The sequence below is a fragment of the Prionailurus bengalensis genome, chromosome A3 (assembly GCF_016509475.1).
Source record: "Prionailurus bengalensis isolate Pbe53 chromosome A3, Fcat_Pben_1.1_paternal_pri, whole genome shotgun sequence".
NCBI lineage: Eukaryota > Metazoa > Chordata > Mammalia > Carnivora > Felidae > Prionailurus > Prionailurus bengalensis.
The window spans coordinates 120432039-120455700 of NC_057354.1; the positions used below are offsets into that span (position 1 = coordinate 120432039).

Here is a 23662-nt window from a genome sequence, read left to right on the forward strand (position 1 = left end):
CTTCCTTTTTGTGCCTTCCCTTCGTTTTTCCTTTTATGTCCCTCTCTTTGTCATCTAATTCTTCCTTCTGAACGTAGCTTCAGCTCCTCCAGGAAGCCCTCCCTAATACTCTACAACTAGGTTAAGTGTTCTTCCTCTGTGATTCATAGCATGTTGTACATATCAGTGTATCATAATTACCTGTTTGTTCCATGCTTTTCTAGACTATACGTTCATTGAGAGTGAGGACTCACGAGGCTTTATCCAGAAACTTACTCCTTTTCTTCAAGTCGTGCTGCTGTTTTGTATCTTAATCAGTACTTCTTCTGTTAGGAAAGGGGTTTTCTTCTTCAATTACTTCAAGCATGTGGCATCTTATTAACATTGCCTGCTTATTCCATTCAGGGCAGAGAAATAAAGGACATGAGTTCTACTGAAGTATCTGGTTCTACTCCAGTACTGCATGATTCACTATAGCTGCCCCCACCCCTGGTCATCTGTAACTTTCCTCTCCAAGAGTGAGAAACCCGGCCCCCATCACCCACCATCCCTGTGCCTATTTGTTTAGCCCTGGTAGCATGGATAGTGGTTTCAGAACTGTTTATTTATTTCTTTAATAGATTACTGAGACATAATTCATTCACCATACAGTCCGTCCATATAAAGTGTACGATTCAGTGCGTTGGGGTATGCTTACAGAGTTGTGTGGCCATCACCACAATCAATTCTAGAACATCTTCATCACCCCCACTACTAAAAGGTCACTGACTGTGGTGTGGAGAATCGACTGTAGTGGGCAAGAGTGGAAGAGGAGGGCAGTCAAGGGCTGTTGGGTGGCACTTGGTGAGACTTGCCAGATAGAAAGGATGGCAGCAGTGGGGGCAGTGAAGGGGGCTGGTTTCGGAGGGCAGCCAGTAGGGCTGATTAAGGAATTGTTTGTGGGGCACGAGGAAATGAGAAGAAGAAACAAGAAGACTTCTGCTTTGAGCTCGGTGACTGGGTGAGTGGTGGTGCTGTTCCTTTCAACTGGTCAGCCTGGGAGAGTGGCAGGTGAGGAAGTGGGTGGAGAGAATGAGCTCTGTTTTGAACATGTTCAGTTTGGGATGCCTGTTAGGCAGCCAAGGGGAGATGCTGACTAGGCCCTCTAATACACAATCTTGGAGCTCCAGGGGGAGGTCAGAGCTGGAAATGTAAACTTGTGAGGATTACAGTAATACCTTTTGGTAAGATTATTCTGAGAATAAGCAAAAGAGCATATGTGAAAGTCTGTGATAAGGTCACAGGTACTCTGCTGATAATGACTACTACATTATCTTCTGTAATCCTTCCTGTACTCTCTAAAGTCAGTAATACATGAGGTAGATTTTATATTATTATTTTACAGATGAGGGGACTGAATCTCTCTGTGGACAGATTAAAGCCCAAGTTCACATAGCAAGCAGGTATCAGAGTATGGATTAAACCCAAGCCTGCCTCACTCCAGAGCCCATGCTCTCAGATGCTGTGCTCTCCTGCCTCCTGCCGAGCAATGAGTCCTGCTCCGGGGCTACAAACTGCCACTCCAGAAGCAGCCTCTGCTTCTGACCTTGTCCCACCACAACTTACCCTTCATCCCCACCCTCACCACTCACATCCCTTTCCCTTGTGTCCTGACCCCACAAGTGTGTCTCTTAACTTCTGCCAAAGCACCCTCTCTTGCTGCCACTGGAGCTTCTGCTGAAGCCATGAGACACTCTGCCTTAGATTCAAAGGCCCCCATCATCTTGGAGAGCAGGTGTCACCCTGGAGTGTGCATCTGGAGCACCTAGAAGCTTGTTTCAAATGCATAGAGCTGTGAGGGTGTCTTGGGAAGGAAGGTATGCTGCAGAGAGAGATGTGCTCATTTCATTGTCACTCCTCTTTTTTAACTCTGGTTTATTCTACTCACCCTTGCTTTTGCTGATCTCCCTAACTGGACAACATTCTATTCTTATGTCTTCTTCTTCTTCCTTTTTGTTTTGTTTTTTTTGTTTGTTTGTTTTGTTTTTTCTGTTTTGTTCCTTAAGTAAGCTGTACACACAATGTGGGGCTCGAACTCACAACCCTGAGATCAAGAGTCACATGCTCTACTGACTGAGCCAACGAGGCACCCCTATTAAGTTTTCTTAGAGAACAGTGTCCCTGTCATCTTAACACTTACTATATTAGCCATTTTACATTTATTTGTGTGATCATCTCTTTTTCTACTAGACTGTTAACATCAAGAGAGCAGCAGCCATGTCTGGATCCTGCTTACTGTGGTATGTCTTCTTCTCCTGGCACGGTGCCTGACATCCAGTAGGTGCTCCAGACATTGACTCAAATGCCAAATTTCCATCAGAAATACTACTAGAACTATTGTATATTCTGCCGTGAAAATCACTTACTTTTATGGATGGAATTGACATGTGTCAGCCTAGAATAGAACAAATTATTATTATTATTATTATTATCATTATTACTATCGTTATTATCATTATCATTATTTTATGTATTTATCACTTGTGTGGGATTCCAAACTATTCCAAACTACTGACTTTGCTTTAGAAAAACAGATTTCTAAAGCAAAACCTACATATAAGTTGGGGGTTGTATATAGATTTCTATTTTATCAAAAGGAAAGAATTTAAAGGAAAAAAATCTGGAAACACAGGTACACCTTTCAATGGAGTATATATTATCACATGTATATCTAACATAACACCCATACCCTGACACAGAATTGTCAGAAAATATATGGACACTTAAGTGCCTTATTTACTGTAGATGGCTACTGATAATGCCTTTCATTTTGGTTTAGATTCCTCATTTTCTGGCCAAAGACACTAGTTCTGAATAGCAGTTTTCATGGAAAGCTAAAATGGAGTTTAGTTGGACTATTGCTTCTATAGTGAATGCCTACAATTTCTTTTCTGCCATTCCCTTTGGAACGCACCTTGGTCAGATTTTCACATCCTGTTCGCTGCCAAACCAGTTCTTTCAAGGAGACCAGTGACTTCCTCAGTGTTAAATTCACTGATGAATTCTCAGGACTTATCTTAATTGATCTATCCATGGCATTTGACATAGATGATCGCTCCCTTCTACTTGAAACGCTTTCTATACTTGCCTCCAGCTATTGTGCTCTTCTGCTTTTCCTCCTCTTCCTTCTTGGCCCCCTTTGCTAGTTATTCCATACCTCTTTGAACTCTAAATGTTAGTATGCCACAGGGAGCACTTCTCTTTTCTGTTTGGCCTCACTGTGGGTGATCCCATCCAGACTCAGAGTTTTTAATACTGTCTACATACCAGTGACTTCTAACCTTATTTTTCCGGACCAGACCTTTTTTGCTGAGCTCTAACCTCATTATCTTCCTCCTCAGTGGTATCTTCACTTGGATCTAATGCATACCTTAGTTAGATGTCCCAAGCTGAGTTCTGTATCTTCCCAACCAAACCTACTTCTCTCAGGGTCTTCACCGGCTCAGTTAATGGCGGTCTCATTCCTGTAGTTGCTCGGTCAGAAGTCTTGATGCTTATTTCGTCAAAAATGTCAGATTATTAGATCAGCTTTATCCAAAAACACTGTCAGAATCTGTCCAAGATCTTGCTATTTCTTACACCTCTACAGCTACTGCTACTTTGCTGGCCACTCTTGTCTCTCATATGGAACGTTGCAGGAAGCTTCTAATTAGCTGCTGCCTCCCCATTCTCTGACACTTTATCTTCCATAGTGCAAATGATCTTATTAAAATATAAGTTCTTTCATACCCTACCTCTGCTCAAAACCCACCAATAACTTCTCATATCAGAGTAAAAGCTGAAACCCTTATGATGGCCTTATATAACACTGCTACTTTTCAATCTGTCTTAGAAAGAAGCACTTTTGTTTTGTTTTGTTTTAATTTTTAGTTTGAAGTAGACAAATACTTTACAAAAGTATGATACAAAATGAGTTACTATGGGAGAGAATTCCACACTGGTCATGGTGAAGTAACTGCTATAAGATTAGCTCTTCCACTATAAACGTCTAGAAAACTATTCTGAATATAACACTGTTTTCAGAAATTAGACAGTAAGTAGGGCAGGACTCTTCTCCAAGGGAAAGGAAGTAAATGAGGAGAGCCCTGTGATTGCCCAGGCTTTCTGCTGGGAGGCATTTACCAAACTCCAGTGCCAGAGACAAGCAGAGTAAGCCTTATTTGCTGAGAATAAGAAGACAGAGATTGGAGTTTAGGGAGGCTATAATTTGCCAAGTAGAATACCGGAGGGGAGGAAGCATTTAGAGAAAGAGCTCCATAAATCTGCATACAGGTCTGTTAAGTCTTTGGCTGAAAACAAGCTGCTTGTGCATAGAATGAGATTTCACAGGACCACCAAAGAACAGCTACCTGGGAAAGAACAACTCAACTCCCAGGGATTTGAAAGTAGAACAGCTACTCAAGCTCAGGCTGTTGTTTGGGTTCCAATCAACCAGAATAGAGACATCATGGAACACTTGGAGCACCCCGGAAAGGCCACACCTTACGAGCAGGGTGAAAATAGCCCTCGATAAAAATTACCATAGATCTGCACTAATGAAGCTTTAACACAGGCCTCAAAAGGACCAAACTGTCCACAGGTAAATTAACTGACTACTAGAGTCTTTAGAAGAAGACAACAAAATTCAGACATTCAACAACATACTACTCACAATTTCCATCATCCAGTAAAAATTTAGAAGACGTAGGAAGCAGCAGGAAGGTATGGCCTGTAACCAGAATTAAATTAGTCAATACAAACAGAGCCAGAAATAACAGGCATGATGAGCAGACATGGACTTTAAAACACTCACAATAAATAGAAAAATGTAAAGGAAAATATTAACGTAATGAGAAAAATGAAAATAAAAAAGAACCAAGTGTAAACATATTGGAAGTTTCTGAATATATATTCTACTTCAATGACAAAGTTTTAAATTGAAAAATAGAACTTCTAGAGTTGAAAGGGATAGTACCTGAAATGAAAAATTCCATAGATGGACTTAACAGTAGATCAGAAATTGTAGACAAAAGAAGTCCACTGAACTTAAAGACACAGCAATACAAACTATCTAAAATGAAACACAGAAGGGGCACCTGGGTGGCTCAGTTGGTTAAGCATCTGACTTCGTCTCAGGTCATGATCTTATGGTTCATGAGTTCGAGCCCCACGTCGGGTGAGCTCAAGCCCTGCTTCTCTCTCTCTGCCCCTCGCTCACTTGTGCTCACTCTTGCTCTCTCTAAAATAAATAAAGAATAAATTGAATGAAACACAGAAAAGTGGCTGAAAAATTAACAGAGCTTCTCAAGACCTACGCAACAATGTCAAGCAGTTTAAAAGAGGGAGGAGAGAAAAATTATTCCAGGAAACTTTTTTTCCAAATTTCCAAATAAATTTTTGCAAATTAAATGAAAACCATAAACCCATAGATAAAGAAGTTCGGCAAATTGTAATCAGGATAAACAGAGAAAACCATACCAAAGCACATCACAATCAAATTGCTGAAAACCAATGATAAAAAGATATTTAAAGCAGCTAGAGGAAAACAAAATGTTATATACAAGGGAACAAAGATAAGGTTTGTTTGTTTTTTAACTTTTTTTAAATATTTATTTTTGAGAGACAGAGTGAGACAGAGTGCAAGTGGGGGAAGGGCAGAGAGAGAGGAAGACAGAATCTGAAGCAGGCTCCAGGCTCCGAGCCGTAAGCACAGAGCCCGAAGCGGGGCTCGAACCCACGAATGGTGAGATCATAACCTGAGCCGAAGTCGGACACTCAGCCGGCTGAGCCACCCAGGTGCCCCCAAAGATAAGGTTTTGAAGTGATTTGTCAAAAACAATGCACGCTAACAGAAAATTGAATGGCATCTGAAAGTAGTGAGAGAACCTGTTTTTATTTCTTCTAAAATACATAGATTTCCTAGCTTTATCCACTGAAAAGTTCTAGAAGCAGTGATGATACTCCAGGAATAAAGAGCACCCTAGTACCCTGACTGTGGTCTCTAAATACTCTTTCCTAATAACGGGAACCTGGAATCCTTGAAAGAATAGTTGATTCCATATGTGGGGCAGGACATGCACAAGACGAGACTGGGACATCATACTGTGCCAAGCAAGGAAGCTGATAATATCTAATGGATATATTAGATTAACATAGGAGCCTACTTATAGGGGGCTCCCACTGGCCAAAGACAGGATAATTTGAGCATCTAAAATATTATTATAATGGATTGAAGCAATCGGGTACACAAAAATCTATGAGATCATAATGATAAAAAAAAAAAAAAAAAAAAACTCCTTGGTAATCATTGTAGGTTACTAGGGCCCTAACTCATTGTTCTGAAATTTGTTAAGTAATAAATGTCAACCATTTGTTTTACCTTTCTTGAATGAATGATATTTCATGATAAACAAATTAATAAATGCAGAAAAGATGATAAAATTGGAAACTGGACGTTTGCAACCCCACAAGAACTAATGAATCTAGGAAAGACTCATTAGTAAATGCTAAAGCCAGTAGGTGAAAAATTGGTGGGGAACTTTATACTAGAGAGATGTGACCAATAACTTCTGAATTCACTGATCAATGTTTATATTCCATTATGTGCCCCTATTTGATTTGTAAGTGCACCGTGTTACCTATGACAGATTCTAGCCTCTTCTCAAAAATGAAACAAAAGCAAAAACATCAATCAAATATCCAGATCCAGCCACAGGGAATAGAGAAACAAATTGAATGGCAACAAGGAAGCAATTAGTTAAATCCAGAATGTAGGATATGCTGTTTTCTTCACAAATGACATGAAAGAAACAAGGAAAAGGAAGATTAAAAACAAAAACATACAAACCAAATGCAAAGTGTGTGAACCTTGCTGGGATCTTGATTTTAAATGTAAATGGATATTAAATTGGAAATTTTTAGATGGGTTGGATTAAAACTTTTTCTTAAATGTGTTTAGGTGTGATGATGGCATTATGGCTATATAAATTAAGTATTCCAAAATGAAATGATAAACTGGGATTTTCTCCAGCCACCCCCTTTCAAGGCAAAAAGTTGAGGGCTAGACTCAGCAAGTTGACAAAATGTTGATTTCTTTGAGGTTGGGTACGTGAAAAGTAGTCATTGGTTTATTTTGTGCACGTTTTAACATTTCTGGAGTAAAAAATTTTTTAAAACTCATGTGCAGGGTCCTACGGAACGTCTATAAAAGAGCCTCACTCAGAATGTATACAGTGTTTTACAATGAGAAACAACTCTGACAAGTTTGGTTTAAGTATCAGTTTTATGGGAGAAAATAGAATGATGCTAAAGGCAGTATCCTTATAAAAATAAAAAGGTTTAACTGGTATCATGAGGTGACACTGAAAATCTCTTAATGTGTAGACAAAAGCTGTAAAAGCATTAGAGGGCGTTTAGTGATGTTAAATAGACCCAGGCTGCCTGTTTTCCTGCCAGAGGGCATTCCCTAAAATGGTGCGTCCATCCCAGAGCCCAGAACCTGGGTAAGACTGGTGGGCAAGGCTCCTTGGCGACCCCTCCTTGGTTTCTTCTGCTCAAAGGCTAAAGTGTCAGTCAAACAAGGCTGTTTCCTGAGGGACTGCTTTTGTCCAAAGGATTTGTGAAATGTATTCTCTATGGTCTAACACCATATTCCATTATGCATTGTGTTTTTTTATTTTCCTTATCATGATTTTTTTTTCTATTTTTCTTTGAAGTTTGCCCATTTTAATCCATGTTCATTTCTCGCTCTATATGTGTCTGTGTCGTGCTTGCTGTCTTTGCCTCCATTGTTCCTAGGTTACAGTATAGCCAGGATATACCCAGTCACTTGGCCGATGAGCATGCGCTGATAGCCTCCTATGTGGCCCGTCTGCAACACTGTGCACGGTCAGTGGTAGCGCAGCAGCGGCAGGCGGGTAGCCAAGGGCTGATCAGAGGGAGGGAGAGCTATGTTACCTGGGGTTGCCAGCTGGAAAAAGCTCTGCATGTGGGGTTTTTCTTGAGAAGCTACCAGCTATGTTTGGCAGAGCTTAAATAATTGCTAAAGCATTAACTTCTGAAAGAGAAGGAGCCTTGCCAAGCCCGGGCACTTACCTAAACATATAGTCAGAAATGCTCTTATGAAGTGGAGTTCGCTTCCTTCGGCCCATACGTAAAGGCTGAGCAAATCTCAGACAGATGTGCAGTCTCAAGATGCACATGCACAGAGTTACCTGATGCCACGTCTCACTGTTCATTCTTGTCTAAATAATGACCCCTTTCTGTCGACATTCAGGGCTTAAGGTTGATCAACCCACAGATGTCTCACTTTGTCTCGTCTAAGGTGCCATCACCCTAGAACGTCTTTACGTGCTACATCTTCATCTCTGTCTCCTAGATCCATCATTGATTAACTGAACCAGTGGTTTTCAGCAGTGATATTGGATCATTGTCACCCCAGGGCCTTTTCCAAAACATATATCCCTCCTCATATTGTATGTATTATAATAACTCCATGTATGCCTTTCTTTGACAACTGTGGTAGGGACTCACTGTTAATGTGAGAATATGCCTGGTTCCTCAGTGGGTTAGGATGGAAAAACATTTGATAACCACTAACTCTAGCAAAGTTAACCCTTTAAAAGGATTAATACCAATCTAAGTGCTGTTACATTCAGGCAGACACAAAGCTACCTGTCCACTCTGTGCCCACACCTACCACCATTCTGCAAGGAGAATACCAGGTAAAGTTTAAATCATGTAAAGCCATCCCTCCACCTCACCTAGCAGCAAATAAGAGTCACTATGCCAAACGGATTCTTAATTTTAGAGAGGAAGCCATAATTTATTAACTGAGCACATAAGAGAGCTGGAGCCTTGCATTTTGATCTTAGTTTTGCACAGAACCTGTGATGGCTTCATGGGAAGGTCATTTGAGCTTGTTTTATTTCCTGCGATGACAAGAATAATTAATGTGAAATATATATCTTTGAAAAGGATTGTTTTTTATATTTCATACCATTTCCCATAATGTTACCAGTGTGACTAAATAGCATTGATATGTTTAGGCATTTATCTCTAAAGTCCACTTCTTTACTTCCCAAGTATGTTTAATATAGGCCTATCCTATAGGAGGGGAGGGAAGGCCTGATAATTATGCATTGTATCACAAAGAGTGTCTCTTCATCCAACAGATGATTTCTGTACACTCTGTCTCAGCTCCTGGGATCTAGGAATAGAGGTGTCTCACCCCTGGCAGGACAGCTTACTTATTATCAATAAGGGCATTTGTGTAGGTGATTAAAAGTTTCCATGGTGAAAATAGGAGCAGAATGTTGGGCAGGGACTGCTACCTGATATTTCAGCCCAAAGAGATTTATGGTGGGTCTAGCTTAGGTCCTCAAGCCTCCTCGCTTAGGGATTAGGCTTCCTGCGCAAGAACTGCTGGCTGGGAGGCCTGGGGGAACATGAGGATTGGGTGAGTACTGTATCTCTTCTTGAACCTAGCTTCATGCTTCCTCAAAGAAGTCAGAAATTTCCTGGCTAATTCTGAAAATGAAAGTTAGCTCAAGCAGAAAAATAAGGAACCTTTCTAATTTTCCTCTTAATTTTCATTGACCTTAAAACCTCTGATCAGCATAAAGTTCTAGTTTCTGACTGGAAAGCATAGCCAAATAAAGCAACCGTGTCGTGCACACTTGTGTATAAATGACAAACAGAATTAACCTTCCTAGGGGGTGGAACATGATGGAGGAGAAAGGAGCTCTTTTGCACAGAGGGAAAAAATGAAGTGTTTGTTATATCCCTTGCCAAAACAAAGGGCAGACACTTTAAGTCCCATTTCTTAGGCTGCCACTCCCTCTATAATATTATCCACTTGTATTGTTAAATGTTCATTTTTGTTGTTTATTCAGAAGATAAAGGTAGTTCTCTTATTTCTAACAAACATCTTTAAGGCACAAATATTACAGTTCAGCCTTGACCTTGGGGCCTTGGCCCTGATGTATTAAAGCCAACTGATGCTAGCATGTTCTTATTACAAGATCATCTTTTCAGAGGATGATGAGACATGCTGGAGACTGATACTTGCATACCTGAAATTATCAAATATTCTAAAGTGGCACAGGCAGAAGACTTAAAGCACCTTAAAAAAAAAATCCATCCTAGAAGAAAGACCAAGTTAATCTTAAAGAATTAGCCACAGAGATTGGAAATATAGAAAGGTGAAAACATCTAGGAAAAATACATAAATAAGGTCAGACACATCTCTATAGATTTAACATCACCCTTCCCAGATTCCCCTCAGTAATTATTACAAGATAATGTAATGGATAAATGACAGTTGATGTAACATGCTAAATTAAAGGAGTGAATTATTTCATAATCCAGTCCAAAGTTCATTGCATCACATATATACAAAGCTAGCTTCTTTCATCCAGATGCAGCAGTATTTGATATCCCAACTAGGTAGGTCTTTCAGTTTTGGGGGTACCAGCACTCTTATGAAAGAGTAATGAAGTAAATTAATTTACTCTAAGATGAGGCTATAATGGTAACAAGCTTGGTAAAAGAAGAAAAAGGAGCGTTGAAAGGGAAGGTTTGATACCATGGATTCTTCTCTGACTTTAGCATATGTTGGACTTGCCCTTGCCTAGGCTTCTTACTTCTGTTCAGCCAGTGTTAAGTACTTTTCCTTAGCCCTGTTTTTCATGGTGCTTTAGTTTTCTCTTGGTCTTTTTAAATTCAAGACCTATGTGTAAAAGTCACAAGTTCTTCCAAAACATTTGATTAGAAATCCCTCTTTCAGATTTTGCAGATGGTCTGTCTTTTCTCAGACCTTGAATTAAAAAAGAAGTGCCCCTTCTGATGGTGTAGGAGCAGGGAGATAAGTGTGGCGTATGTGGCCTCATCATTTCTCTAAACCCCTTTCTCTCAGAGGACCATTAGTATCTATGACCCAGGCTTCTGTTTCTTTTGCTACCATACTTGTTTACAAGCTTTCTCCCATCTGTTCTTTCTAAAAGAAAAACAAAGGTAGGGGATGTTTAATGCACACCTATTGAATTTTTGTCTCCTTGGTAGTGTCCTGGACAGTCCTAGCCGACTGGATGAGGAACACCGGCTTATAGCTCGCTATGCTGCCCGGCTGGCTGCAGAAGCAGGAAACGTGGTAAGTAAATGGAAGGTCCTAGCAGAGTAGCAGAAATTAGCATTATTTTAATATGCAAATGGTAGAGGGATGGTAAACTTGAAATTTAGGAGAATAGATATAGGTACCTCAGGAACAAAAGGAGAGGCATGGGTTTAGGGAAGGGATTACAGTGACCTTTAGTTTTATCTATAATATCCTCCTTAAAAAATGAGTCAAGAAAAGAAAATCAAAGAGCTAGAATTTGGTTCTTTAAAAAGATTGAATAGGGGCACCTGGGTGGCTCAGTCGGTTAAGCGTCTGACTTCGGTTCAGGTCATGATCTCACAGTTTGTGAGTTTGAGCCCCGCAAAAGGCTCTGGGCTGACAGCTCAGAGCCTGGAGACTGCTTCAGAGTCTGTGTCTTCCTCTCTCTCTTCCCCTCCCTCACTCATGCTCTGTCTCTCTCTCTCACACACAAAAATAAAAACATTAAAAAAGAGGATCAAATAAATTAATAACCCTCTAGAAATCCTGATGAAGAAAAAAGGAAAGAAAACACAAATTACCAGTATCACAAATGAAAGAAGGGACATTGCTACAGATCCTACAGGTATTTTAAGGATGATAAGGAAATATTATAAGCAGTTTTTTGCCAATAAAGTTGGCAACCTAGATGAAATAGACAAATTCCATGAAAGACACAAGTGAGGGGTACCTGGCTGGCTCAGTTGGTAGAGTATGCAACTCTTGATCATAGGGTTATGGGTATGAGCCTGATGTTGGGTGTAGACATTACTTAAAAATAAAATCTTAAAAAAAAAAAGGCAAATTAACAAAACTGACATAAGAATAAATAGAAAATCTAAATAGTCCTAAATCTGTTAAAGTGATTGAATTCATAATTAACTTCACACAAAGAAAACTCTAAGCTTAGAGGGCTTAACTATTGAATACTATCATGTATTTAAGGAAGAAATAATAACAATCTGACATAAATTTTCAATAGAGGAAGAAGAAACACTTTCCAAGTTTTATCAGGCCACTCTAACCTGATACCAAGACAAAAAAGGCCATTACAAGAAAAGAATGTCAATAACCAAATTCTCTCATGAACATGAAAAAATCTTTAACAAAATATTAAAAAATTGAATCTAGCAATATATAAAAAGGATAATACACCATGATCAAGTGAGATTTATCCTAGGAGTGCAGATTTAACTAATACATAAAAATCAGACAATGTAATTTGCCAAGTTAGCAGTTTAAAAAAGAAAATTATAAGATCATTTCAGTAGGTGCAGAAAAAGTATTTAACAAAATGCACTGCCCTTTCTCTCTTTTCTTTTCTTTTCTTTTCTTTAATCTCGGTAAAGATTATTGACATTGAGAATTTTTTTAAAAAAGGAAATAGTTCTATAAAATGCCAATTATTATGGACATTAATTAAGAGTCACGAGTCATGAAAATATCTAAAGCCTTTCTCAACTTATTTATATTTTCATTCTTACTGCAGGTAGTGTGCTTGCTTTCATTTGTCCTATTTCCAAATAGAACAGGATTTTACTATTTTGGAAATTATTGAATAAGGCTTTGACCATTTTTTTTCTATTTTTTTATTGTTTATTCACTTTTTTCTATAATTTATTTATTTTTTATAATTTACATTCAAGTTAGTTAGCACATGGTGTAACAATGATTTCAGGAGTAGATTCCTTAAGCCCCTTACCCATTTAACCCATCCCCCCTCCCACAACCCTTCCAGCAACCCTCTATTCTCTATATTTAAGAGTCTCTTATGTTTTGTCCCCTTCCCTATTTTTATATTATTTTTGCTTCTCTTCCCTTATATTCATCTGTTTTGTATCTTAAAGTCCTCATATGAGTGAAGTCATATGATTATTTGTCTTTCTCTGACTGACTGATTTCGCTTAGCATAATACCCTCTAGTTCCATCCATGTAGTTGCAAATTGCACTGCCCATTTTCAGTATACTAGTAGTAGAAGAAACTTCTTAAATCTGCTAAAGAACACCTACAAGAAAATCTACAGCTAATATAATGAAAGGTTAAATTTTGGACTATTTCTCCTACCTAATATTGAGAACAAGACAAAGGTGTCCACTTTCACCACCTCTATTCAAAATTGCCCTGGAGGTCTTAGCCAGTACAATATGGAAGAAAAGGGAAAAAAAGGAAGAAAAGGGTGTGAATATTGGAAAGGAGGAAGTAAAGCTGTTATTATTTACAGATGACATGATGGTGTAGAGAATGTCCTAAGGAATCTACAAAAACACTGCTAAGACAGATACATGACTTTATAGCAGTGCTGCAAGATACAAAGCCAGTGTACCAGTGTATTTCTATCTACCAGCAGTGAATAACTAGAAAACTAAATTTAGGAAAAATACCATTTACTATAACATTTAAAAACATCAAATACTTATGGATAAATTTCACGAAAGATGTTAAGCAATAAAATATTGCTGAGAGAAATTAAAGAAAACCTAAATAAGTGGAGAGGTATGCCATAAAATATTCAGATTTAATATTGTTAAGATGGCAAAATTTTCCAAATTAATCTACAGATTCAATACCAGTCAGAACCTCATTAGACTTTTTATAGAAATTGGCCAACTGATTTTAAAACATATTTGGAAACCAGAGGACTTAGAAGAACCAAAAGTCTTTAAAAAGAACAAAGTTGGTGGACTTAACCCTACTTGACATCAAGACTTACTATACAGCCACAGTAATCAAGAAAGTGTGGTATTGGCAAAAAGATAGACAAATGAGTCATCCATAAGATAAGCTCATATGTATAAGGTCAAATGACTTTTTTTGACAAGGCACAAAAGACATTTTGGGAAAGGAAAATCTTTCTAACAAGTGCTTCTGGAACAGATGTATATCTATATGAAGTAAAGAATCTCAAACCATCCATAGAAACTAACTTGAAATGTACCATAAATTTAAACCTAAAAGCTAGAACCATAAAGCTACTAAAAGAAGGCTTAGAGAAATATCTTCATGACCTTGGAGCAGGCAAAGAATTCTTAGAGGGATCATGAACCATTAAAAAAAAAAAATTGATAAATTGGACCTTTTTGAAAATAAAATCTTTTGCTCATCAAAAGATACTATCAAAAAAATAGACAAACCAAAACCTGGAAGAAAATATCTGCAACACATGTCTGATAAAGGGCATACTATGTAAAGAATTCCTGCACCTCAATAATAAGACAACTCCCAGTTTTTAAATGGTCTCAAGACTTGTCCAGACCCTTCACAGAAGAAGTTATACAGATGAGCAATAAGCACATAAGAAGGTGCTTGATATCATTAATCATCTGGAAAATGGCAATTAAAACCATATTGACCCACCAGAATGGCTAAAATGAAGAAGATTGACAACATCAAATGTTGGAGAGGATGTGGCACAAACAGAATTCTCGTACATCAGACACCAAAAGTGTGTACTGTTTGATTCCATGTATATGAAATTCTAGAATAGGTAAAATTGATTTATAGTGATGGAAATCACATCAGGTACTGTTTCTGGGAACGAGGATATTGAAGAGAGATAAAGAAAATTTCTAGATTGATAGAAATGTTCTGCATTTTAATAGAGGTGTGGGTTACAAGTTACATGCACTTGTCAAAACTGATTGGATGGCGTATTAAGATATGAGCATTATATCTCAGTTAAAAGAAAAAGGAACCAAGAATGGTGAATATGGAAGAGTTTGTATTGAAAAATGGCTAGCTACCCAGGGATTTTCCATATGTTTACTATCAATTTGAAGTAATTTATAATAAAATGTTCCCTTTTTTCTTTCGTTTCAACCCTTTCCTTGAAGAGTTATATGCATATTAATATACATTTCCCCTTCCTTCTGCACACATATTCATCGTATTCATTTGGCAACTATTTATTACTTATTTTATTTACTATGATGAACAAATGACTCCTGCCCTCAGGGAACTAACAGTCTAGTGAGAGGGACAAACATTAAACAAATAATCACACTATTAACGTAACTACAAACAATTAGGTGCAGTGGAGGGAAAATAGAAGGAGCTATGAAAATGTATAGCAGGTCCCTGCTTTATACTGTATGGCTTCTGTGAGAAAGTGTTACTTGTGTTGAGATCTGAAAATAAGTAGAAGAGAATTCAGTTTCCTAGGAGCTAAAAAGAACTGAAACCCAAAGCAGCCCATGGGCTGCTGTTGCTCCCACTCCAGCCCTGTGCTTGGATTTTAATTGTCTTGAGGTACAGTGGGCAAAGCCTTGTGCATATGCAAAGTGGAGAGTTGGAAATGAAGCTTTCACATTAAGCTAGGCCCCCAGAAGCACAGCCCGGTGAAAGTATGATACAGAAGACATCCATCTGCTGGCACAAAAATAGAATCAGAAAGCTTACGGGTCTCCTCCTGTAGGAGCAGAAGAGGTCTCCCCTAGGAATTCACAACCTTAGTCCTGTCTGTGTTCATGTTGGGTGCATTTACATAACTTCATAGTTTGAGAAACACCCAGGTGAAATTTTAACATGAAATTAATCCTCTGGCATGGAAGAGAAGCAAAATATAAATCCTCTCCTAAGGTTAATGTTCACAGTTAAGGCCAAGCAGACATGAACTCCTGAGCATCTCTGTAAAGGAAGGAATCCAACTAGACATGAGAATCCCAACTAGACATGAACTCCTGAGCATCTCTGTAAAGTTAGACCCTCAGTGACTTTAGATATTAGAATTATTGGCTATAGAATAGCTGTTTAAAATTTCTTCAGACCTGAAAGAAGGAATTAAAAACGTAACAAAAGACTAAGAAGACCAGAGATGAAAACAAACCAAATAGAATATAAACATTTTTAAAAACTAAAGTTGTTGAAATGTAAAACTCAGTGGATGAGTTAAAGGTCAGATCAGACACAGCTGCACAGAGAATTAGTCTGCTAGAAAACATAGGCAAGAAAGTTTCCCAGATGCAACACAGAAAGATGAAAAGTTTGAAACAAGGTTTTCAGACTTACAAGATAACCAACAGCCATCTGATTGGAATCCCCCTCCCCCAATCCCCCCCACCACTAAAAAAAGGAAAATAAAATTATTTTCTATTAGGTGAGAAAATATTTAAAGAACTAATGGCTGGGGCGCCTGGGTGGCTCAGTCGGTTAAGCGTCCGACTTCGGCTCAGGTCATGATCTCGCGGTCTGTGAGTTCGAGCCCCACGTCGGGCCCTGTGCTAACAGCTCAGAGCCTGGAGCCTGTTTCAGATTGTGTCTCCCTCTCTCTGACCCTCCTCCGTTCATGCTCTGTCTCTCTCTGTCTCAAAAATCAATAAACGTTAAAAAAAATTAAAAAAAAAAAGAATTAATGGCTGAAAATTTTCCAAAATTGATTCATGACGTGAATCCTCAGATTGAAACATAACAATGAGTTCCAAACTTGGTAAATAATTTCACACCTAGATGTATCCTAGTGAAACTACAGAATACAAAGACAAGGTACTCAAAAAGCAACCAGAAAAGATAGATACCTGCAAAGAATTGATAGATTTCTCAACGCCAACAACAATTGAACAGTTTTTTTATAAACAAGAAAAACCCGCTTTCTTTAAAAATAACACTTCCAATCATATCCACTGCTGCTGATGTTTATGTTGAAACTTTTAAGAATTTTCTTTGTGAAAAAAGACAGTTGAATATCATTAATGTACTGAAAGTAACTAAACCTGTCAAAGGAAAAGGGGAAAGACTTTTTCTGGCAAGCATTGAGAAAGGCCCCAGTGAGATTCATGCTGAAAGAATAACACTGATAGCTAACATTTATTGACAGTTTACTATGTGCCAGTCATTATTCTAAGTGCTTTGCATATATTAGCTCATTCATTCTGCAAAACAATCTCATGAGAAAACTAAGCCTCAGAAAGGTAAGGAAACTACTCAAGGTGACAGTTGGTCAGTGGCAAGCTGGGACTGGGGTACTAGTCAATCAACTCCTGAGATTTAGCTACAGAAGGTTGTAGTTCGGGAGGAGCATTAAATCTGGAAAAAAGAGCAAGACAAATGGAAGAAGGATCTGAGGCTGAAACAACAGACTGTGTGAGCATTAACCGGGTAAGGAACACCCAGTGTGTGCCAGGAGGGTGTTTCAACCTAGGTAAAGGCCCTGAGGTTGGAGGTTTCAGCACCGAAAAGATGTCTGTGAGGCTGGAGCCCAGAGAACAATACTTGGAGTGAAATTAGGCTGGACAGGCAGGCCAGATCTCTCAGGACCGTCTTCTACAAACACAGTATACTGATTTTAGAAATGTGTGCCAATTTATGTTTACTTCTTCATAGAGAAATAGTGCTTCCAGCGGAGAGTCTGGCTTTGTTTCTCCCCCGAAAAGTAATTTATTCCTTTAGATTTGTTTAGGCTTCGACATCTTTTCCTTGAGTATCTAGTATTAGGTCATGTATCTGACTCCCAACATTGCAACTCTAAAGGTTAGTGAAATGGAACAGAATGGAGGGCAGGTGGGGAGAAGTCTGACGAAAAGAAAAGTTCCATTTAATTAGTTAAACCTTACATGTGTCCTCAGTCACAACCATTTAAGTTATTTTAGAAATTAATTAAATTTGTTGAGATAGCATTGTGGTTGAATGTTTAAAATTAAGTATATTTAATGCCATCATGTAGTCTTGTTGACTTTACATCGTACTTTAAAAATACCGTAAATAAAAGCTCCAAAGCCATTTGACCCTGAAAAGGAGGTCACGTTCTCCTTTCCTGCAAACAAGATAAGTCTGTTTACACCTGATAGTTTCTGATGCCACTTCTCTAATTCGTGTGAAAATGATAATTGTTAGAATGGTCTTGAGTGGAAATACTGATAAGGTCCCTTTCATCTTCAGTTTATTTTCCAGTGTGTGGTTATCTTCTAAATATTGGGCCTCTCAGGAAGGATTCTTCTTGACTAGATTTCTGTTAAACAGAGGACTACTAATCTGCTAATCTCTTGCCGATACAAGTGCTTTGCATAAAATGGGTGTAGTGCTCAAAAGAATTTATTTATAGCCTGCCAGATAGGCTTTGTATTGACGTTTTACTTTTTTTTTTTTTTTAAACCTTCTTTCAAAAAAAAAGACCATTAAATCACTTAAGCAGCCAGCATGGCACCCTGTGGAGTACCTCAGTGTCAGAGCTATCCCTTCTCTTTTAGTTGACAACATGGCCACTGGAAACCTCTTCAGGCTGACCCTTGAACAAAGAAATTCTAGGTTGTTTAGATGAGCCAGGAGAGCTCATTTGTTTTCCTGGAGTGCCTAAATTCCTTTAAAAAAAACAAACAAACAAACAAAAAACTACAGTGTGTGGTAAATCATAGTAATAAGAGCAAATTCTTAAAATTTCATCACAAACATCAGCAACACTAGATGTAATCAGAGGAGAGTTTTTTGTTTCTTTATTTTTTAAGTTTTTTTCTTTATGAAAAATGTGAAATTCCTTATGGAAGACTTGGAAGAAATGTGAAAGGAAGGGGAAACATTTTGTTGTCATCCCACCCAACATGTTTTCAAGAAGCTTTTTTTTTCAGATAGCCCAGCCTTCACAGCCTTATCATCACATCGACTGCTCCAGGCATGCACCATTCCAGAAATATCCTTATGGCTTCTTGCAAGTAAAGATCAACAGTATCCATGTGGTGTTTTGCACACATTTAATGACTCAAAGCCCCTGTAGAATAGTAATTAATTATCAAACGTGGGTACATGCTATAATCGTGTGAAGCATTTAAAACGTAGAGATCCTTGGCTTTGCTTCCAACCTACTGAATCAGAATCTCTGTGTTTAGAGCCCATTGATTTTTTTTTTTTTTTTATTTAAAAAGGAAAAACAAAACTTTTTGTAAACAAAAATGTATAGCTAGCTAGGGAACCACTGCCCTAAAAGTCATTGGGTTTTTGAGAGGATTAGTAATCCACAGTCTTCTAGTTAGTCTAAGTGAGATTGGGGTGATGGGAGGGTGCCGCTGGAGTATGAAGAAAGCGTAGCTGATATCAGGCACATCTCTCTGGAACTCCTCCTGCCAAGCTCATACAGATGGGAAGCCGCCAGCCCTTTTTTAGGAGGCTTCAGAAATGCATGCTACCAGATTGCAGTTTGCTGACTGCATTGGCTTTCCTTGGTTTTTAAAAATTTGCCCAGGTTTACACAGAGGGATCTTGTTTTTATCCTGTATTTTTCAGATGTATTTCCATCTCATTAAAGATGATGGGGCTCTCTGAGATTACCTAAATCTAAGAGAATGCTAAGTGGTCCTCTTCACATCTCTTTCTGTAAATATTCCCATTTTACAGCTGAGAAAATAAAGGTGTAGGAAAATGAAATAAGTCAAGGTCTGCATAGTGAGTAAACAGCAAAATTTAGGATTCCTCACTAGCCTCTCTACTTCCATTCTTATCCCACTACAGTAATAAACTTTATTATAGAATACTTTTAGATTTACAGAGAAATTACCAAGCTACCACAGACTTATATAACCTATGCTGTTTTTCCTCTTATTAACATCTTAACATTAGCATGGCATGCTTATTGCAATTAATGAGCCAATATTGATGCATTATTATTACCCAAAGCCCATACTTTATTCAGATTGTTAGTTTTTGGGTTTTTTTTTAAACGCTTATTCATCTTTGAGAGACAGAGCATGAGCGGGGAAGGCGCAGAGAGAAGGAGATACAGAATCTGAAGCAGGCCCCAGGCTCTGAGCTGTCAGCACAGAGCCCGACGCGGGGCTCAAAACGAACCACGAGATCATGACCTGAGCCAAAGTCAGACGCTCAACCGACTGAGCCTCCCAGGCACCCCAGATTTTGTTAGTTTTTATCTAATGTCCCTTTTCTCTTTCAGAATTCCATCCAGGATAGCACATTACATTTAACTGTCATATCTGTTAGGCTCCCCTTGGCTGTGACAGTTTCTCTAACTTTACTTGTTTTTGATGACCTTAACAGTTTTGACGAGTACTAGTCAAATGCATTGTAGAATGTCCCTTATTTGGGATTAGTCTGATGTTTTTCTCATGATTAGACTCAAGTTATGGCTTTGGAGGAGGAGGAGGAGAAAGAGGAGGTAAGTTCTGTTTTTCTTCCATTGTACCTGGGGTACATAGCGTCAACATCATTTATCTATCACTGTTGATGTTGACCTTGATCACCTGGCTGAGGTAGTGTTTGTCAGGTTTCTCCAACATAAAGTTACTCTTCCCCTCTGTCTCCACACTGTCTCTTTGGAAAGAAGTCTCTGCGGACAGCCCACGCTAAAGGAGTGAGTGTTAAGCTCCACCTCCTTGAAGGCTGAGTATGTACCTACAGTATTTGGAATTGATTCTGTATTTCCTTGTTTAGAGCCCTACAGTGGCTTCATACTACATTCAGAATGAAATGGAAACTCTCCTCCAAGGCTAAAAGGCCCTTGGCGATCAGGGTCCCGGGGTCATCTCCTAGAGTCAGCCACCATTTTCACCAAAGCCCACGTCCACTCCATCAGTGCTGACCTAAACACACCCAGATGAAGCAGCTGCAGGCCTTGCTTGGCCTTTACCTAGCACACCCATCCCTCAGATCATCACCCGGTTAGCTTCCCCGCTTCACTGAGTCTCAGAGAGCCTTTTCATAACCACCTTATTCAAAAAGAGTCTTCTGTCTCAGTTCACTCTGTTTTATGACCCTGTATTTCTTCATTGCATCTATCACTACTGATGGTATATACTGTCTTTGGTTCCTTATCTTTCTCTCCCAGCATGATGTAAGCTACCTGAAGGTGGGGCTGTATCTTATTCACTAATGCATCCTAGTTCCTAGCACATAGTAGGTGCTCAGGAAATATTCGTTGACTAAATGAACAAACTTGTTAATTTTTGAAAGAAATCATCTTTAGGTCTCTTGTGGTTAAAGTATTCCATGTCTTTGTGAACTAATAATTCCCTTTCTGTCTTGTTCCCTTCAGTATCCTAGAGTTATTTTAGGAAGAGAGACCTGGGTTTTGTTTTTTTTTTTTTTCTTTTAAGGAGCATTGTGAAGTTTAAGATAGTAAATAAATACAGTCCCAAGTTTCTCTGTTATTTAATGTAACGTGACTGTGTTTCACATTTGATTGGGGGAAATCAGCCGTCATCAACACTTACCACTGGGGGCTCTCCTTGTTGTCATCTCCAGGTGGAGAGGCCCTGAGCTCCAGCTGGAACTGCTGCCTCAGGATAGAAGTCTTTGACCCGCACTTCTTTGTACTTGAGTAACAATACTTCTTGGTGCCAAAGAATCTCTCCTGGTTAGGAACTGCTGATAATAACTCTTGATTCCTGTGTTAACCTCTTCTTTGAAAGAAGCCTCAGCCTTGCAGTAACTCAAAACTAAAAAGATTCTTTAGAAATCTCCAATGAAATACTATGAGGTTTTTGTTTGTTTGCCATGATGAAGCCAGTTCCTTTTGAGAGTCCGTTTCCTCATCCAAATTTTCCCCAATCTCACACTAATAAGGAGCCATTCGCTTCAACTCCAGTTTTCAAGAACTGGAAATCTGTTATTCACAGCAGATTTAGTCTCAGGCAAGCCACTTTTGTGAGGCTCAGCTCTGGCTCTCACAAGAGTCTGAAAAGAATATAGAAAATTTGTTCAGTTGGCTGTTGGTCCACTCTAGAGGAAGAAACATCACCTTTTTTCCTTCTTTTAAGAAAAAAAATATTTGGTAAAAAAGCCTCCCACCCACATTTGCTATGCTGTTTTGCCCCTGTTTATTTAGGAAATGCCACATGAAAAGAACTATTTATTGCATCTTTAAGCTCTAGACAGGAAACAAGGTTTCTGCTTCATGGTAGGTCATGTTTTGGGCAGAACCAAGAATGTGGAGCGTGAAACATAGCCATCTCAGAGCCTTCATTTTGGGCTTCTGTTCTGGTTAATCAAAAAAAGGGAAACGTCATCTATTTATCCATTTTCCTAGTTTGTGTTGATTGGCTTTCATATTCTTAAAGGAGGCAACAAGGGTCAGAAATGTCAGTGGATATGCAAATCATAACCACAAATGATTTCGCCAGAGAAGATATGCAAATGGCCAGTAAGCACATGAAAGCATGCTCAATGTATTAGTCATAGGGAAGATGCAAGTTGAATCCACAGTGAGATACCACTTCACACCCACTAGGATGACTATGATCAAAAAGATGTACAATTACAAGTGTTGACAAGGGTATGGAAAAAACGGAACCCTCATACATTGCCAACGGGAATGTAAAATGGTGTAGCCACTTGGGAAAGTGTTTGCTGTATAACCCAGCAATTCCACTCCTAGATATATACCCAAGATAAATGAAAACCTATCAGTACACAACACGTGTCCACAAATGCTCATAATGACATTATTCAAAACAGCCAAAAAGTGGGAAGAACCCAAATGCCCATCAGCTGTTGAATAGATAAACAAAATGTAGTATATCCATGTAACAGAATATTATTCAGCAACAAAAAAGGAAGTATTGCTACATGCTACAACACAGAGGAACCCTGAAAACATTTTGCGGAGTGAAAGAAGCCAGACATAAAAGATCATGATTCCATTTATATGAAATATCCAGAGTAGGCAAATCCATAGAAATAGAAAGTAGGTTAGCAGTTCTCAGGGTGTGAGTGGAGGGGGAATAGGGAATGACTGCTAATGGGTACGGGGGAGTTTTTTGAGGTGATGAAATGTTCTGGAATTAATGGTGATAATCTCACAAGCTTGTAAATATACTTAAGCCCACTGAATTGTACACTTCAAAAGGGTGGATTTCATGGTATGTAAATCATATCTCAAAAAACCCACAGTTAAATATTTCACATGCACTAGAATGGTTAAAACAACGAAAGAAAAAAGACAATGACAAATGTTGGCCAGGATGCGGAGAATTCAGAACCCTCATTCATTGTTGGTGGGATTCTAAAATGATACAGCTACTTTGGAAAACAGTTTCATAGTACCTCAAAATATTAAATACAGGGGGCGCCTGGGTGGCTCAATCGGCTGAGCGTCCGACTTCACCTCAGGTCATGATCTTGCGGTTTGTGAGTTTGAGCCCCACTTTGGGCTCTGCTGACAGCTCAGAGCCTGGAGCCTGCTTTGGATTCTGTGTCGCCTCCTCTCTCTGCCCCTCCCATGCTCATGCTCTGCCTCTCAATAATAAATAAACATTAAAAAAAAATTTTTTTAAAATATGAAATACAGGGGCACTTGGGTGGCTCAGTCAGTTAAGCGTCTGACTTAGGCTCAGGTCATGATCTCACATTTTGTGGGTTCGAGCCCCAAATCAGGCTCTGTGCTGACACCTCGGAGCCCGAAACCTGCTTCGGATTCTGTGTCTCCCCTCTCTCTGACTCTCTCCCACTGGCACTCTGCCTCTCTCTCTCAAAAATGAATAAACATTTAAAAAAAATTTTTTTTTTAACGTTTATTTATTTTTGAGACAGAGAGAGACAGAGCATGAACGGGGGAGGGTCAGAGAGAGGGAGACACAGAATCCGAAACAGGCTCCAG

The 23662-nt window shown here is 38.9% G+C and overlaps 1 protein-coding gene across 16 annotated transcripts in view; it reads left to right on the forward strand.

Annotated features, from left to right (window-relative positions):
- DTNB (dystrobrevin beta) overlaps positions 1–23662 on the forward strand; it is a 243457-nt gene that overhangs the window by 173669 nt on the left and 46126 nt on the right. For 8 of the 16 annotated variants that reach the window (XR_006301093.1, XR_006301094.1, XR_006301095.1 and 5 more), the window contains exons 11-13: positions 7795–7884; positions 11059–11146; positions 20183–20224. Coding sequence is in view for 13 of the 16 variants with exons in the window: in XM_043604371.1 (XP_043460306.1) it covers positions 7795–7884; positions 11059–11146; positions 20183–20224 (220 nt within the window). In the remaining 3 variants the exon portion in view is untranslated. The remainder of the gene's footprint in view (positions 1–7794; positions 7885–11058; positions 11147–20182; positions 20225–23662) is intronic. The other 8 variants (XM_043604374.1, XM_043604370.1, XM_043604373.1 and 5 more) reach the window with 2 other exon arrangements.